Source organism: Phaethon lepturus, unplaced genomic scaffold (assembly GCF_000687285.1).
Source record: "Phaethon lepturus isolate BGI_N335 unplaced genomic scaffold, ASM68728v1 scaffold4078, whole genome shotgun sequence".
NCBI lineage: Eukaryota > Metazoa > Chordata > Aves > Phaethontiformes > Phaethontidae > Phaethon > Phaethon lepturus.
In genome coordinates, this window is record NW_010555340.1 from 11406 (window position 1) to 27075 (window position 15670).

Consider the following 15670-nt stretch of genomic DNA (forward strand, 5'->3'; position numbering starts at 1 on the left):
AGCCGTTTTGATCAGGAGAGGTCCAGCAGCATTCTTCTCCAAAGGAGCATCTGCTCTATGGTTAGAGCCAGAAAGGTGACAAAATGAAGGACCCTGGCTGCTTCCCTTCCTGTCTGACCCCTCACAACACCAGCAGACAAAGTTTATATTGACTCTATTCTTCTTCTCTTCCTGCTTCCGTCCCCACTCCCCCTCCAGCACTGGCGGAGGGAGCTGGGGAGCAGGCAGCCTGGACAGAGCTGAGAACATCACTGCTCAGAGGGGCTGAGCCCCAGTGAATGCCTCAACAAGTGCAAGAGCATATTCTGGTATTTCCCACAGAGAAAACAAATGAAAAAAAGAGAAACAGGTGACTGATTAAAAGTTTCCCCCCTCCTGTACATGAGATTCTGCAGTCACGCCGACAGATAGACATTAAATAATTCTTCCATAATAAATGATTGGAGATAAAAGCCGGCGGTGGCTCCTGCTGCTGTTTGGATTGCTCCATTGTCTGCATCTTTGTTTCTAGTTTGTTCCCCGGCCACTGTCGGCTGGCGCTGGGGCTGTCAGACCTTTGCCTCTAGCATTTCTAGGAAGAGTTTATGCATGGGAACCTTGCCCTGCAGTTTGATGCTGTAGAAGTGCTGCACAGCTTTGGCAGCCGTCTGCCGCAGGAGAGGCAAGGTCAGGAGCAGCTTGCCTGCTCGCCGGGGCTCCTCGTTGCGCTGACTCAGCTCGTAGTCCTGCAGGGCTTCGTGGAGGAGGTCCTGGAGTTTCTGCACTGCATCCATGTCCTCTATGTGCATGGAGTCTGGGGGGAGGGAGAAAAGACAGCAAACAGACAAGTCAGGCACGAGGAAGGAAATCCTTAATTGGTCCTGAAGCTAAAGATGCCTGCTTTTTTTGTGTGTGTATTTTTTGGTGTAGTGTTTTGTTTCTTAAGGGGGAAAAAACACCTTGCTGGCAGGTGTTAGTGCCGCTGCTGTGAAGTTCAGCATCAGCCCAACAAGTTGGCCCTAGCAGTGCAGGGACAGTAAGCTTGCCAGGGGTAGGTGACACATTGTGCCCATTTTGCATATTTTGTGTGCTGCCCATTTTGCCAGCCACCCCAAGGCTGTGCAGGGGTCAGCCAGGGGCCTTTGTGACCTGCACAGTCACTTGCCCTCCATGCTCCTTATGGGGAGAGTCACCCTGCAAGGGGCAGCAGCTGCTGTGCTGCCACTTGGGAGCAATCTCATTAAGAATAATTAACAGTGCTATAGCACTTCATCTGTCTAAACTGCCTAATTGCCATGCAGCTGCTCAGGGTGTCAGCAAGACAGAAAAGCCCCAGTAGGTCACAACCAGTGTGCCCAGGGGTGTTGCCAGCCCGACCTTTGTGCATATGCCCCTGTTTTCAGAGCCTGCCAGCAGCTGCTCAGCAAGCTTCCTGCTTCAGTAAAGGAAACCCGCACCTCCTGCAAGGCCTCTTCCCTTGAGCTGCCACTTAGATTTCTATGAGCTTCTGGAGGGGCTAGCAGGGTTTGCGAGGCTAGCACAGCTCCTTGGTGTGTCTCTTCAGGCAAAGGTAGCCGATAGCGACCCAGTCCAGGGTCGAGCTGGGGAACATGAGTTGAACGCAGGCTGCTAAACTTGTAGGTAAGCCATGGTAACAGAGGGCAGCACCAAAGAGCAGAGAGGTTAGATTTGAGAAGCTAACCAGGCACAGCATCGCTGAAGGTTTTTCTCCTTTTCGTCTTGCTGATACTTGCTTCTTTCTTACAACCCTGACAGCGCTGGAGACACTGTTCCCTTGCCTTCATTGTTCAGAGAGTTTTAATCAATACTGAACCCATTGATAAAGATTTCTGCCACAGGGCAACGAATCCAGAAGCAGCAGCAAAGGGACAGCAAGGACACATGCACACACCTAGTTGCACCATCTGCCACTGCAGCTGGGCTTTGCAGTGTAGCAGTGCTCTGGCTCAGCCCACACACATACAACAGCAATGTGAGGACATGGGTTCCTCAGTGTGGCAGCAGTGAAGGGGAGGAACGCTGACTGAAGTGCCAAAATCTGTCTAGAAATATAAGTCATCTCTACAGAGAGCACAACACAAATTAGAGACTGAATTTCATAAGATACATGTACAGTAAATACTTTATAAATTGTGCATCATAAATAGTATTACAACAGTTGGAGAAACATGTCTAGCAAGAAAGCTGTTTAAGAAGCTGTTTAGAAGGAATGCACTAATTGGAGGATATTAAAGGGTTGTATTTCCAAGAAGCCTACTGAGGAAGGATTGTTCTTTCTGCATTTCCTTTTTGTATCCAAGAGACCAGGCAAAGAAGTTCAGAGAAGGGCTGGTAGGTCACCACAGTGACCTGAGCTATCCAACAGAGGTTGATTCTGAAAAGTAGGGAGGGAGAAGCGTATTGCTAAGTCAGTCTGGCAACTTCTCCCAGCCAGGTAGCACCTCTGGAAAATTTCCATGCACCATGCAGGAGAAGTGAGTGGGATCTGTTTCCTGCCAAGTTGCAGAGGTCATTTTGGAGACTGGAAGCATCAAGAGCTGGAGCTTGAAGACAGAAATGTCCTCCAGCCTTTCTGTTTAATGTCCTTCTCACTAGGGACACAAAGGGGAGAAGTAATCACAGCCCATCAGAGTTTGCAGATCCCACCGGGTGCTGGAAGCACCAGGCAATGAGCCATGCTTCAGGTCAAAGTCAGTGCTCTGTTTGTCAGGACTGATGCTGCTGTACAGTAGACAGAATCCCAAAGCTGTGCCCTTCTGGCACCTGACTTCTGTAAAGTGATGAGTCTACTAGACGTATACAGGGAGAAGAAATTGGGGAAATAAAGATCAAAACCAGCCCCACCCCACCCACCCCCTTTGCTGAAAGAAGCTCAAAATTGGCAGCTGACTGCGAAAAATAAAATAACATTGCAGGATTAATTTCCTTGCAATCCATCAGTGAGCTGGTGTCGATGGCATTGATAAACTGTTAATTACAAAATCAATAGCTATGAATTTTTACAGCTGTCAGAGCACTGAGGTGGAGGGAGGCTGCCTGGCCATGTCCCTGAGGGTCAGCTGGCCTAGAAGTCAGGCTTTATGTCAGCAGCCCTTCTCCAGCACTGCTGGCATGGTGTACAGGGCAAGCGTGAGAATGGACAAGGCCCACTGCCTCCTCTCCTAACTCTTTTCTTGCAGCTTCTGGCAGGAGCAGGAACCTCACAGGACCCATTCATACAGAGTTTGCTACACAACCCCTTGCTAGATCCAGAACCTTGTTCACTCCATCTCAGCACTAAAATGCATTGGGGAAAAAAAGGGGAGATAAGGTTTGGCCAGTCTGGAATGTCCTTAACTGAACATGTGCTGTATGCTCACCTGGAAGGCTCTTCCATACACAGGCTGATCAATTTGTATTCCTAAGGAAAGAGGACCTAGGAATGCCTAAGGATGGACTGCCAGCTCTGAAGGGTAACAAGTTAAGTCTACAGCACCCCTACTCTGTCAAGGAAATGGGTGATCATATTGTTGGGACTTGCCTGCTGCTCTGGGCATTAAGAATTCATTTCTCAGCTCTCTACAATGCACTTACTAAAGACAGAGTTCATTTGAGTTATTTTTGCCAGTCCCAGCACGTGTGTCTTTGGTGCATCACACTGAGGACTCAGAGATCAGCCACAGCTCTGGCAAGGTGGCCTATTGTCAGCTTCTCCTCTAGTGAACAGTGAGCGATCTCACACTTCTGTTTTCAATTGTTTTAATTCTTAGAAACAAAGGGTCAATATACACAGGGCTGCATGGAAGAGAGGAAAGTCTCTAGAAGCCAGGTTGCATGAGCAATTACACCCAGCAGAGACAGGGGAAATTCAGGAATTTATCTATATGAGAGGCAAGGCAGAAAGCAGGTCTAGGCAGCACAGGTGCTAATATAAGTGCTCTCCTTTAAACCCTGTTTCTGACCCAAGGGAGCCGAGGCCTGGCTCAGAGGTAGTCTGCATTCCCACTGTTTTAGGAATCATCTGTTTGCATGCGACCACATACATGCAGGCTCTGCATGTTTACTCCATGTCAAAAATACACTAAGAAAAAGAACTTATATTAAAAGAATGTGAAGGTTACGTTACAAAAATACACTTGCCCTATATTCTAGCTTCTTTATGTGTATGTCTTTATGGTTTACTTTCATATGTTTCAATATGAGTAACAAAGCAGGATTTTTGTGGATTATGCTCCTACATAGCTGCACTTCTAGCTGCACTAGTGAAGTCAGAATGGCTTTTCCCATCCAGGTGAGAGTGTGCTTTGGCCTGTGCCTCCTGACCCTTACCTTGGTTTCTTTACTCCACAGCGCTGGAAGCAGAACCCCAAAGGCGCTGATCAGTGTCGGTTGTTCTGCTCTGTCTTTGCTCAGTTTCTCCACTCCTGATACAGACTGTCCCATAAAGCTTACCCTGGGCTTAGATCTGACAGCACAGTGAGCAACATCAGCAGAGTGCTTCTGTTGCACTGTGAGGAGCTTGACAGCACCAAGGCTCAGGTCCTGCAGCGTCTCTGATCATAGCATAGGCCAGATAATGTCCCGGTGTGGCACTTATCCTGTCACTCTGTCACAACCACTACCTTAGCACTTCAGCTTCTCTGAGGAGCCCTTCTTGCTGTTTAATCCTGTGACCTTCCTGGCAGACAGGAGGAAGGATCTTTAAGAAGAGTTGATTACGTCGCCAAAAGCCACCATTCCACAATCGAGAGAGGCCAGCCTTGGCCATCTGCCCATCCTGGTTCAGTGGCAAAGTGAAGGCAGCAATTAGAGCTAAAAAGCAATATATGAGAAATTGAAAAAGGGAACTAGATAGCAATTTATATGAATCAGAAGTTATGAAGTGTAGAAAATCGATAAGGAAAGTGAAGGACATCAGAGGAAAATCCATGGCTGGAAGGGCTAAGGACAATAAAGAAGTTTTATAAATATTTAAGAAATAGAAGAAAAATTACCATTTGTAGGAGGGCCTCTTTTCACCTGTAGATGATTAAACTATTAATAGCAGTGCAGACAAGACAGAAGTTCTCAGTGAGTATTCCTGTCCTGTTTGTTTAGAAAAAACAAGCATTATGTACCTGTGTTATATGAACATGATTAAGACTTCTTAGTCTGTTGTTTATGCAAGAAGATGTTAGACATCTGTTAGGGACAAACTTTCCAGAAAGCAGCAGAGCTGGATGGCTTTAAGAGTTCTAAAATTGCTGGCTGAGGCCCATCTAGGGCAGATTAATGACTAACAATTCTTGGTATTTTTGAGAAATTCAAGATGACTGGAAAAGTTCTAATAATGCATGTATTTTCCTAGATCTTATCTGATAATTTCCATGCTAGCCTGATGTGAACCAGGGCAAAATAAAGGAAAAAATAAAAAGTGACGTTCAATTAAGATTTATAAGATGGTATTACAACTACTGCCAGTCAACACAATACTTTGGAATAGAGGTCTTGTCAAACAAACCTGATTTCATTCTCTGATGAGATTACAAGTTTGGTTGATAAAGTTAACTGCATAGATATAATAGACTCGGGCTTTTATAAGGCACTTGGCTTAGCACCACAGGACACTCTCATTAAAAAATTAGCACTATGCAATATCAATAAAGCACACTTTCGATTGATTAGTAACTGGCTAGATGACATAACTCAAAGTAGCTATAGTAGTGAATCATCCTTGAAGGAGGAGTTTTCTAGTGGAAATCCACAGGGATCAGTAAAAAAAAACAGATGCTACTCAACATTTTTATCAATGAGCTGTAAGTAGTTTTTTTATTTTCAAATTGCTGCTACTGAGACATATGTCTTAGCAAATGGCAAAGAGGAACAGAGTGGTGTAAAATTGTGAGGATAAGGCAGCCTCACAGCATTCTGGACCACTTGCTTACACTTGAAGTAATGGATCTATAGCCAAGGAATGCAACTATGGAACAGGAACTTCATCGTGTCAAGCTGTCAGATGTAAAAAGACCTGGTGTCATAGGACACAGCTCAACAAAGACCAGTATTTGGAGGCTGAACTCAGGCAAAGTGATGTTAAAGATATGGTAACTTTCACTTATTTTTTAAACTGAGAGAACAATTAATTATTGAAGTCAGTTACCATGAAAGATGTAGATTCCCCCTCTTTTAATCCCTTCAGCCTCACACTGGGTGTCTTTCTGGAAGGCGGCTTTAATGAAACACAGATACTGGACTCACTGCCAGGCTGCAAGGGTGAACTCTGTGACCTGCACGATGCAGTTTCGCAAGGAGATCTGATGTGAGACAATGAGAGTCAAGGGATGTAGAGGGAGCCCTCGTCACACAGTAGCTTTAGCAGTTTCACTTTCGGAAGGGACTCCTGAGAAAATATATGTCTGGCTTTTGTGCGACATCAGTGCAGCGCACAGCACCTCTTGTGTCTCCCACAGCCTGCTGGATTGAGGGCTGCAGCCCTCCCCAGACTGAGATGGAAGGCACTGGCCTGAGGGCCCTGGCCTTTCTCATCCTCTTCACATGAAGAAACAAAACAGGCAATAGGCTTCTGTCAGCATGTCTTATCCTCTGCCATCCAGAACCACACTCATAGTTAAAGGGGGATTCAGCGTCTGTGGTCAGTGAACAACTCCAGGGCAGGACCAGTCAGCCCCCACCCCATGGATTTGAAAGTGGGACCAGGGTTTCTCTGTTTGCTGGAACTGACCAACACTACTGTGGTGGATGCAGGCATGGCCCACAGTCTCTTTTCTGAACTCATGGCCCTGGAGTCAGCTGGCTAGTGGAGAAGGGCTCCACAGCGTTTCTTTACTGCCAGAAATCAGCAGCCAGCCCCTCCCTGCCTGGTTCCATTCCCTAATACATGGCCAGAGCACAGTTAGGGCTTTAGCAGTAGCAAGGCTCATTTCTCCCTGCTCTTCAGCTTAGGTTCTGCTCTGTGACACAGGAGAGCTTTGAGGATGTTGTGTGACACAGGCAGAGCACAGTCTCAGGCAGCAGGCTCTGACTTCCTCCCGGGCCAGATAACAGCATGGGCCTTGGACTCCCTGATTGTGAGGCTGGCTGGGCCAGGGCTGTACCTGAGTTGGCGAGGGCCAGAGCTTTGAGCGTGACAAACTCCTCCTTTTCCACCTTGAGCTTCTTGTAGCGGCGCACCAGTTGTAGGATGGCCAGGTAGAGCTCCAGCAGCCCTGTCAGACGCGAGTGCTCTTCATCCATGATGTAGTCCTCAGCATAGACGAGCTTGTCCTCATACGGCAGTGAGCGGTACACAATGCCCAGGATGAGGATTTCCATCCAGGCGCTCTGCAGGAGGCTCATCTGGTCCCCAAGGGAGAGGTTGGAGAACCCTGACAAGGCAAAAGACAAGCAGGGTCAAACGGGTGTGCAGCAACACCTCTAGGAGCCTGGGGTCCTTAGTTTCCCTGTGATTCACCCAAGCACTCTCCACCGTTGGCCTGCTGCTTTCAAAAAAACCAAAAAGCTTAGTGACTCAGTCTCTGCAGCAATCAGCACACATGGACCTTACCCTTCTCTTTGCTCCCATGCCCACTCACAGCCTCAAACAGGAGTCCTCATGCTCTGACTGCATTTATGGCAACCCAAGGTTAATGATAACCTCTTTTCAATGATCTCTGCTTCTCCTATAGCAGCAACTGTTTTGTACCACATTGTCCTGCTTGTTGTTCCTCTGTAGTTTTGTACTGCAGCCTATTTAGTCTGCCCCAGCTGACCAGAGCAGAGAAGAGCTCCAGATGGCAGAAAAGAGGGCATCTGATGAGATAGGAGGGAATGACATAGGCCTGAATTACAAGCATACCACAATCTCTCATTTTGGCCAATGTGAGAAAATGTCCTGCCACAACAGAGCACCGGAATGTATTCAAAAGCTGAATACGTTTGTGAACGTAATCTTCTTCTATTCCTCATCACCTCCCCTCCATGCTCCACACCATCAACTTTCTGCACCCCACAGCCAACAACACTACCTGATGTCAAAAACACCTTTATGGTGCCATACAAGTACCTAAATCGCAGCCAAACCCAGAAGTAATCGAACCAGAACCCAGCAGTGAACCAATTCATCCTCCTCAAATACAGAAAGAGTAATCACTATCTGGAGTTAGACTCTGACAGCCCCAGGGCCCACTTAAGAAAGTGGAGAGGCCAACACAGAGGCACTGTCTGCCCCAAGGGGAAAAAAAATAAGTGCATGGGAAGGAAAGCTGTGTCTGTTATGTCCTCTGTACCAGGTACCCTTGAAGGCCAGACCACAAAGATCGTGGGAGACAGGCACTGTGCAACAGCCGTTACAGACAGGGATGCCAAGCACAGCATGTCGGTCCCATCTAGGCATCTCCTGCCCACCACTGACAGGTAGGGACTGTGCTTTTTGGCAGCTCCTTGCATCTAAAGGTTCCCAGGGCTGTGAGAGAATGGGACACTCAGGCACCTCTCAGCTGGGGGGCAATGCTCCACCAGTTTCCCCTTCCAGTTTTCTCCCCAGATGCTTCTTAAGCCTTGGGGCTCACCAAGAGGCCTGTGAGCTCATTAGCCTCTGTCCAGGAGCCTCCCAGCCCTGCTGGCTGTGCGCTAGGCTCACCAGGACTCCTTTATCCCACAGCCCCCTCTGCTCACAGTTCATGGCCCCGCATCCGGGCCTAGCTAGCCAGCCACCATGATGATCATTTGATTTCTCTTGTTATCAAGTTGGCAATTAACAAAAGAGCTGATGATTGCTATATTGACTGACTGTGGGTTCTCTTTTTCTATCTGCACTATCTCAGCTGGGGAAGGGAAGGCAGAAGGGTGGGTTAGTGGTATTTATTTATCACTACGCCATGTTTTGTGTTTGTGTTGCCAGGGGAAGCAAAGGGTGATAATGGCCTGGCAGTCCTCGGACATCCAATTTCCCTTATCAGGCCACCGAATAGAAAAGAGGCCCCAGGCCACATTAATTAACAGATACCAATCAGCTGTCACGTGTTGTGTGTGCAAGGTCTGAGGGTAGCCGTGGGTGGGAGGAAAGAATCAATAAACCATTGGGGAGGAGGCCAGAGGGAACAGCTAAAGAGGAGTCCAGGCTACTGGGCAGAAGAGCTGCAAATCCAGCTCCATGACTGTGAGATTGATTCCTGTACAGCACAGCCTGTGATCCACGTAGCCCTGCACCGGGCGAATCCCACCCTTTGCTCAGGCTGTGAGTACTTCAGGGATGCCTTGTCCTTTGCCTCACCCTTCTGCCCCTTACCTACTGCAGTCAGTACTGTGCTGCTCCCGAATGCAGCCCTCCTAACTGAGTCTGTGTGCAGGCTGATGCAGCTCGAAAGTTTGGGATCCTGTTTCCCCAGGTCTCCTGCTTGCTACACAGGGAACTGATGAGATTAGCCCTGAGACAGAGCTAATGGTGCTGTGCACAGCCATTGTTACAGTTGTTAGCACCTGTCATCTCTCCTTTGGTCACCCCTCTCCTGGCTCTGACCACGGAGAACAGCACGGCATTTAGGCTGCTGCCTTAAGTCCAGCTTCTGGGTCAGTCATGTGGCTTTTCTGCATCTTCATTCCCCATCTGGATTACAAAATGGGGTTATGCCATCACCTCACTGCAGTCTGCCAATGAAATTTGTTAAAGAAGGAAAAACAGTCATGTAGTTAGTGAGAGGATTCAGGACAGACACGGCTCATGCTTTTCTGCTAGAGAATAAAGTAGAAAAACTGACTTAACCCTAGCATCTCTGTTAATCACTCTTTCGCAGAGGCAGTTATGGCAGGCGGGAATTGCACAGGAGAGACCATGCTTTACCCTGTGCCAAGGAGAACAGAAAAGCCAGCTGCAATTGCCCTACCCACCTGGGAAAGCCCCCTGCCAAAAGCACTCCCAGGTAACCTACAACTTCAGCTGCGGCAGGTGGGCGTGAGGGAGGGAGTGCTGTGGTGCCAAGCTTGGACTTGAAATGTCTGACAGAATCAGGACCCTTTTCCTCCAGTGTTTACACATGTAGAATGCAAGTGCTGGAGGACTGCACCTGGATCATTGCAGTCTGCACAGACAAGGGAAGATCATATAATCTGGGCTCTCCCATACTATAAAACTTGAGATTAGGAAAGGCAAATGCTAATTTCACCTGGCCAAAATCACAGGCTTGCTATTATAAGTTTGTAACACTGGAGAACCTCTATTTGTGAAATTCAACTGCCTCGCTGTCTTATAGCTCCCAGGAATTCCTAGAATCCATCCCTTTTGCATTCCTGAGCAGTTTGATGGCACAGCATCCAGACAGTGCACTTAGTTACTTAGTGATTTGTTTCTTGCTGCTTTCCTCAGGTCTTATTCTGAAAGATGCTGAATGCTAAACTGCCCTCCCTAAGCTCCCAAAAGAGGAGCCTCCATCTCTAGCACAGAGCTGCATGCATGTTTCCCTCCTTCCCAGGTGCAGGTTGAGAAAAGCTGCTTTATTTGCAATAGCTGATGTGACATTCAGGTTTTTTATTTTTTGTGTCTTTTTTTATTTCAGTGGTTTGGCAGTGGGAGCTCCCAGAATTAAAAAAAAAAAAAAAAAAAAAAAAAAGTCACATAATTTGTGGCAAGTGGAGTTCATAATCTGTTAATTTATTATCATTTCTGTCATCCTGGAGGGCCATTAGCAGAGGTAATAAAGGGAGATGTAATTATAGGATCTGAGGCCACTCCAGACACAGCTGCTGTCACTCCACTTGCCATATTTCATTCTGTGCTAGTACTAACGTCTTCCTAGTGAGAACAGCACAACAGCTACCCTGGGAGAGCCTTCGTCATCGCCCCTCGAGAGAAGTCTTGTCTCCCTGTATCAAGGCACACAGAAAAGGTAGATGTTGTTCAAAGACATTTAGCACAGGGGGGAGGGTGAGCAGTGGGGAGCAGGCCTCATACAGAAAGGGACAACTCCACACTGGCTAAGTGTGGCTTTTGAGCTAATGGCTAATAAGGTTATTCAGCTAATAACATTTGCTAAACACTGTTAAATCATGCTTTCTTTTTATCATGGGAGAATGACTTTAAGCTTAAGTGATTTTATTTGCTAACACTGCAGGGTAGAAGTTTGTGCCGACACGTGGGATCCTGAAGGGTTGGTATGACTTTAGCGTCACTCTGTTCTTTACTAATCCCAGTGTGAACACAAGGCAGGTATATGTGACTTTTGCTCCTTTCTCCATCTCTCCCCATCCAAGAGTTCGTGCACACAGGAAGCAATGTCCTGTTCTGCTCAAAATCCTTTGAAGGCAGAAATACAGGGCATGGGTAATCTAGCCACATGGCAGCCTCCTGGCCCTGCCCTGCTCTGCCCCCTTGCTGCCTAACTCAGTATGTTTCATACTTGTTTCAGAACTATAGGGTATTTTGTTCCATTTTTATGAACTTTTATTGCATTTGTTTCTCAGTACTGCTCCCTTGCGTAACTATCCCTGAGCTCTCTCCTGTACACACAGTTCTGTCATAATACTGCTGTTGGTCTGAACTGTGCCAGGCTGATGGCTGTTACTGTGTTGTGGGCTCTTTGACAGGAAAGGAAGACATACACAGAAAACTGAGATGACGGCAGGTATGTCCTGCCTTTCAGAAAGAAGAGGAAGAGCCGCCTTCACAGTGCAGGAGTAATCTATACTATACTCCTGTTCTGGGATAGTATCACCATGGCAGGCTGGAAAACTCTTTAGGAACTCAGAGTTGAGCATCCCACGCTCATCCCACAACTGCAAGCTAGGGAAGTACAGCAGGGCACCCTGTGCGAACATAAATAGCCAAGGTTAGAAGAAAATACAATGGCACCTCATTGGACAGCCGCAGCAGCTAATTGCATTGCATTAAAACCATTCCTGTTAACACCCCAAGTACTGGGTTAGTAGAGCAATCCAGGCTGAGTTCCCTAATCGGCCACTGTAACCCCACTTGTGATGAATCAGCCCCAGATGGATTCCAGCACTAGCGATGGGTCTAATCCCTGCAGATCTCGTGTAAGAAGGGTACCACTGAGATTAACCTCTACTCAGAAACACTGCCCTAAAAAAGTTTATCCAGACGTTATAGTCCTACCACATAACAGTCCATATTCCATATAGCCCAGGAAACTATTAACCCTTCAGTCACAGGGGAAATACTCCCTCTGAAAAAAGAGAAGCAGCCACCAAAAAGCCAAAAGAGGAGCTACAAAGAGAAACAAAATACATGGGAGAACTAAACTCTCTGATCACTCATGCTAAGATGCCTCACCAAACAAGGAAAAGCTTAAAGCCAAGAAGCAAAGCAAGAGAACACAGACTCATCCAGTGGAAGACACAGATAATGTGTAATATAGATTAAATCCTGTGATCCTGTGGCTGAGAATATTCTCAGATATTCTCCTGACACAAGGAAGGGGGACAGAAGGCAGGGGATAGCTGCAGTAAGCTGTTCATAGTGAGACTCTGAAGCAGTCTTTGGACGGCAGCCACATAAACCCCAAGGACATCCTCTAAGTTCCCTGGCCAACCTTCTCCGCAACCAAATCCAACCTATCTTTTTTTTGGCAGGAGGCAGGGGGGAACTAGAAAGAGGGGGCATTTTCCCTTCCCAGTCCAAATCTTTGTCCCCAGAACCCCCTCAAGGGCCATGTCTGCTCCTTCAGCCTAGGTCCATCCTACCTGCAGGTGTGAGACACTTGCTATGTCACACAATTGTACAGGCACTCATTGGATATAGCCAGTGCGCCCTCTGAGGCCAGTCACCTTGCCAATAAGTTGTCCTCATTATTTGTCAGCATAGAAGCCTGGAGATTCGCTGACAGTAGTGACTATGTCCTCCATCCCAATGGGACTTGTCCTGTGATGAATCCAGTATAGCAAAAGCTTTCCTGAGTCTGGGCAAGTATGCCCACCACAGGCAGGGTGGGTACCTGCCTTGTCATTAGCAGTAAAGTCCAGTCACTGCCACAAGATTTATTCATCTATAAACACAACAGAGGCCATGTTGATGCAATGCAAAATCACTGAAGTCCACTGTACCATCCCAAGGGCTGTTTCCCAAGTGCTTTTGCTGTGCCACTTGATGCCAGGTACAACTGAGAACTTTATCATATCATCTCAAAGCCTTCTGCATAATCCCAGGGCGCACACACATACAGTCATGAATTCATGCACCTACACCATAGGCTATACTGGAGTTTGTTACCAATGAGAGCCCACCACAAGCAGTTTTCTGTGACAGTAATTTCCACTCATCACTATATGTAAAAATCCTGGTTGAAGACAAAACTGATAAACACAGTGATAAGTAATAGCTTCCTTTGCTGTTCATGCTTACACCCTTGTAATTCCCCGTTTACCTGGGATGTGCTTTGCCCAGCCAATGATCACCACCAGTTCCCTGTCTGCCAGATCACAGAGCGTTGTCAGGGCTTTGATGTCACTCTCCGGCATGGTTGGATCAGGCATGGCATAAATCTTCTCTGGCTCAGCCACCAGCAGGTGGGAGACGATCTTGGTCACTGCACATTTCAAAGGAGAAGTTGTTGTATCTCTCATGACATAAGGTTTCATAACAGCCGTTTCTAGAAGGACCTTCCTGGGATAAGGCATGACTATAGTGCCCATAGGACCTCAGAAATGGTTTTGGTCACAACAGGAAAAGACTACCCTGCAACTACACAAGCTGTAGTGATCTGCCTGTGCCAAACCAGCTCTGTACAGAGATGACAAAAGCAGGAGGCTACTGTAAGATTGTCAGCCATTGTCTCAGGTAAGTCCAACAAGGGGAGGAGAAAGAGGCACGAATAATCATTTGGTGGAATGTGGAAAAGTTTAGAGAACCATGGGCAGTACGGAAGAGAGAAATCAGCATGGGACCAGTTTTGTTAACATAGCTTGGATACAGGAAAAGATCAGAACATCACTAAATGAATTTACATAATCTCCTAGGAAAGGTTTGGTATTTAACCCTAGGTACAATGAATACAGCACCTGAGCTGTACCTCAGGTGTACCTAAACTACCTCTGCATTGTGATCTTAAGAAAAAAATCCTAGTGCTGGTGACTGATATGGGAATCAGAAGTGACAACTGCTCTACTGTATGTTTTGGGAGACCAACAAGAAGAAACTTAGTGGCTGCTCAGAGGACCACAATTCAAGACCAATACGTACGTGGCTTTTTAGCTGGGGGAGGGATCTGTAGGCTCAGATAAGCGCTGCTGTCAGAATCCAGTCTCCTCTTGTATTTCTGACGGCCTCCACGGACTCGATCCAGACGAACACCTGCAGGTAAAACAAGATAAATCCTGATGATTCCTTAGTGCCACAGGGAACCTTGACATGCAGATGCTAAAATTTACTAAGACATTCCCCACACTCCAGGAAGCTTCCCTCTCCCAAACACTTGAGATCTCAGCTGAACCTAGCAATCCCAATAATACCAGCTAGACTGCTTCCAGCTCTAACCACACTGCTGTGAGCTTTACTTTTATTCAAAACATTAATGAAGACAGAAATTAACACATTCACTCTTGAATCACCATCAATCTGATGGGCAAATGAAAAGCTTCAGACCTCAATGCCCTCTAGATGATCTTGCTTTTCAAAAGAAAGACTTTAAATGTCAATCAAACCTGCAGTTATAAAAATAAGCTTTTAGATTGTTCTTAGAAATGAGAAGTTAAATGTTCTGTGACCTCTCACTGTTTATATTTGAAAAAGTGACCTATAGCAAATAGATTATGAACTATGAATTCAACAAAGATGTTTCAGCCTTGCTCAAGTAAGGCAACTGTAATAAAAGTAGAACGCAAATAAATAGAAACAGCCTCTACTACAATAAAGGAAACAGCACATTGAAAACAGTTCCCAGTGACTGGGAAGCACCAGTGACTGTCATCATGCAAAAACACTATAGCAGCATCAATAGACCAGGAACAGCAGCTGAACTGCTGTGTTAGTACAAAAATATAATGTTAAAAACAAATTGTGAAAAAAGCCATAGATATTTGTCCAATTGTCAGTTATTTCTGGCCAACCATATGGTTTCTGGTAATCAGTTCCTGTGAAATTGGGTAACTCAGTCTTGCTGGGAGAAATGGCTATTCCAAAAAAAATAATTAAATCTTTCAAGGTAAATGTAGGAGCATTCAAATATAATCAAAATTTGAATTTACACTACATAAGTATTTCCTTAGAAACACACATGAGTTTATCTAGTCTGATCACAGGAACTAATTATGTGATACATTTACTAATCAAATTGAGCCATTAATATTTTGCAATCAATCCACTGCATAAACACAAACAACTGAAAGCAAACATTCCAAATCAGTTTTGAATTGGCACTTTTTGAACAACTTGTACGCCTGAAAAAAACAGCAGTCTGCTGACAAATATTCTACACTAGAAAGAGGCACTGTGTCTGTGCTTACTATGTCATGGAAAAGAGAAAGCTTTTACTGTAATGCTCACACCAGCCCCATTTGCACCACATGAAACCGTTACTTGCCATAACATCTGGATCCTGCTAGTCTTCATGGCTGCAGCACCCAAACCAGCTTGACTGGCAGACAGTATAAACAGCCCCCAACACAGCAAGAATAACCAACACCAGCCGGGCCAACAGCACTCAGTTACCCTGTCTGACAGCAAAATCTCTCTGGCAGCAGCAACACTCACATGGAGGTTCAGCAG

At 46.3% G+C, this 15670-nt stretch overlaps 1 protein-coding gene across 3 annotated transcripts in view; it reads right to left on the reverse strand.

Moving 5' to 3' along the window:
• Positions 1 to 548: 548 nt before the first annotated feature.
• The window catches only part of ESRRB (estrogen-related receptor beta), a 46523-nt gene continuing 31401 nt past the window's right edge, over positions 549 to 15670 (reverse strand). For 2 of the 3 annotated variants that reach the window (XM_010292115.1, XM_010292114.1), the window contains 4 exons: positions 14147 to 14257; positions 13332 to 13493; positions 7074 to 7343; positions 549 to 793 (listed from right to left, as the gene is read on the reverse strand). In XM_010292115.1, coding sequence (XP_010290417.1) covers positions 549 to 793; positions 7074 to 7343; positions 13332 to 13493; positions 14147 to 14257 — 788 coding nt within the window. Of the gene's footprint in view, positions 794 to 7073; positions 7344 to 13331; positions 13524 to 14146; positions 14258 to 15670 lie in introns of all 3 variants that reach the window. The other variant, XM_010292116.1, reaches the window with a different exon arrangement.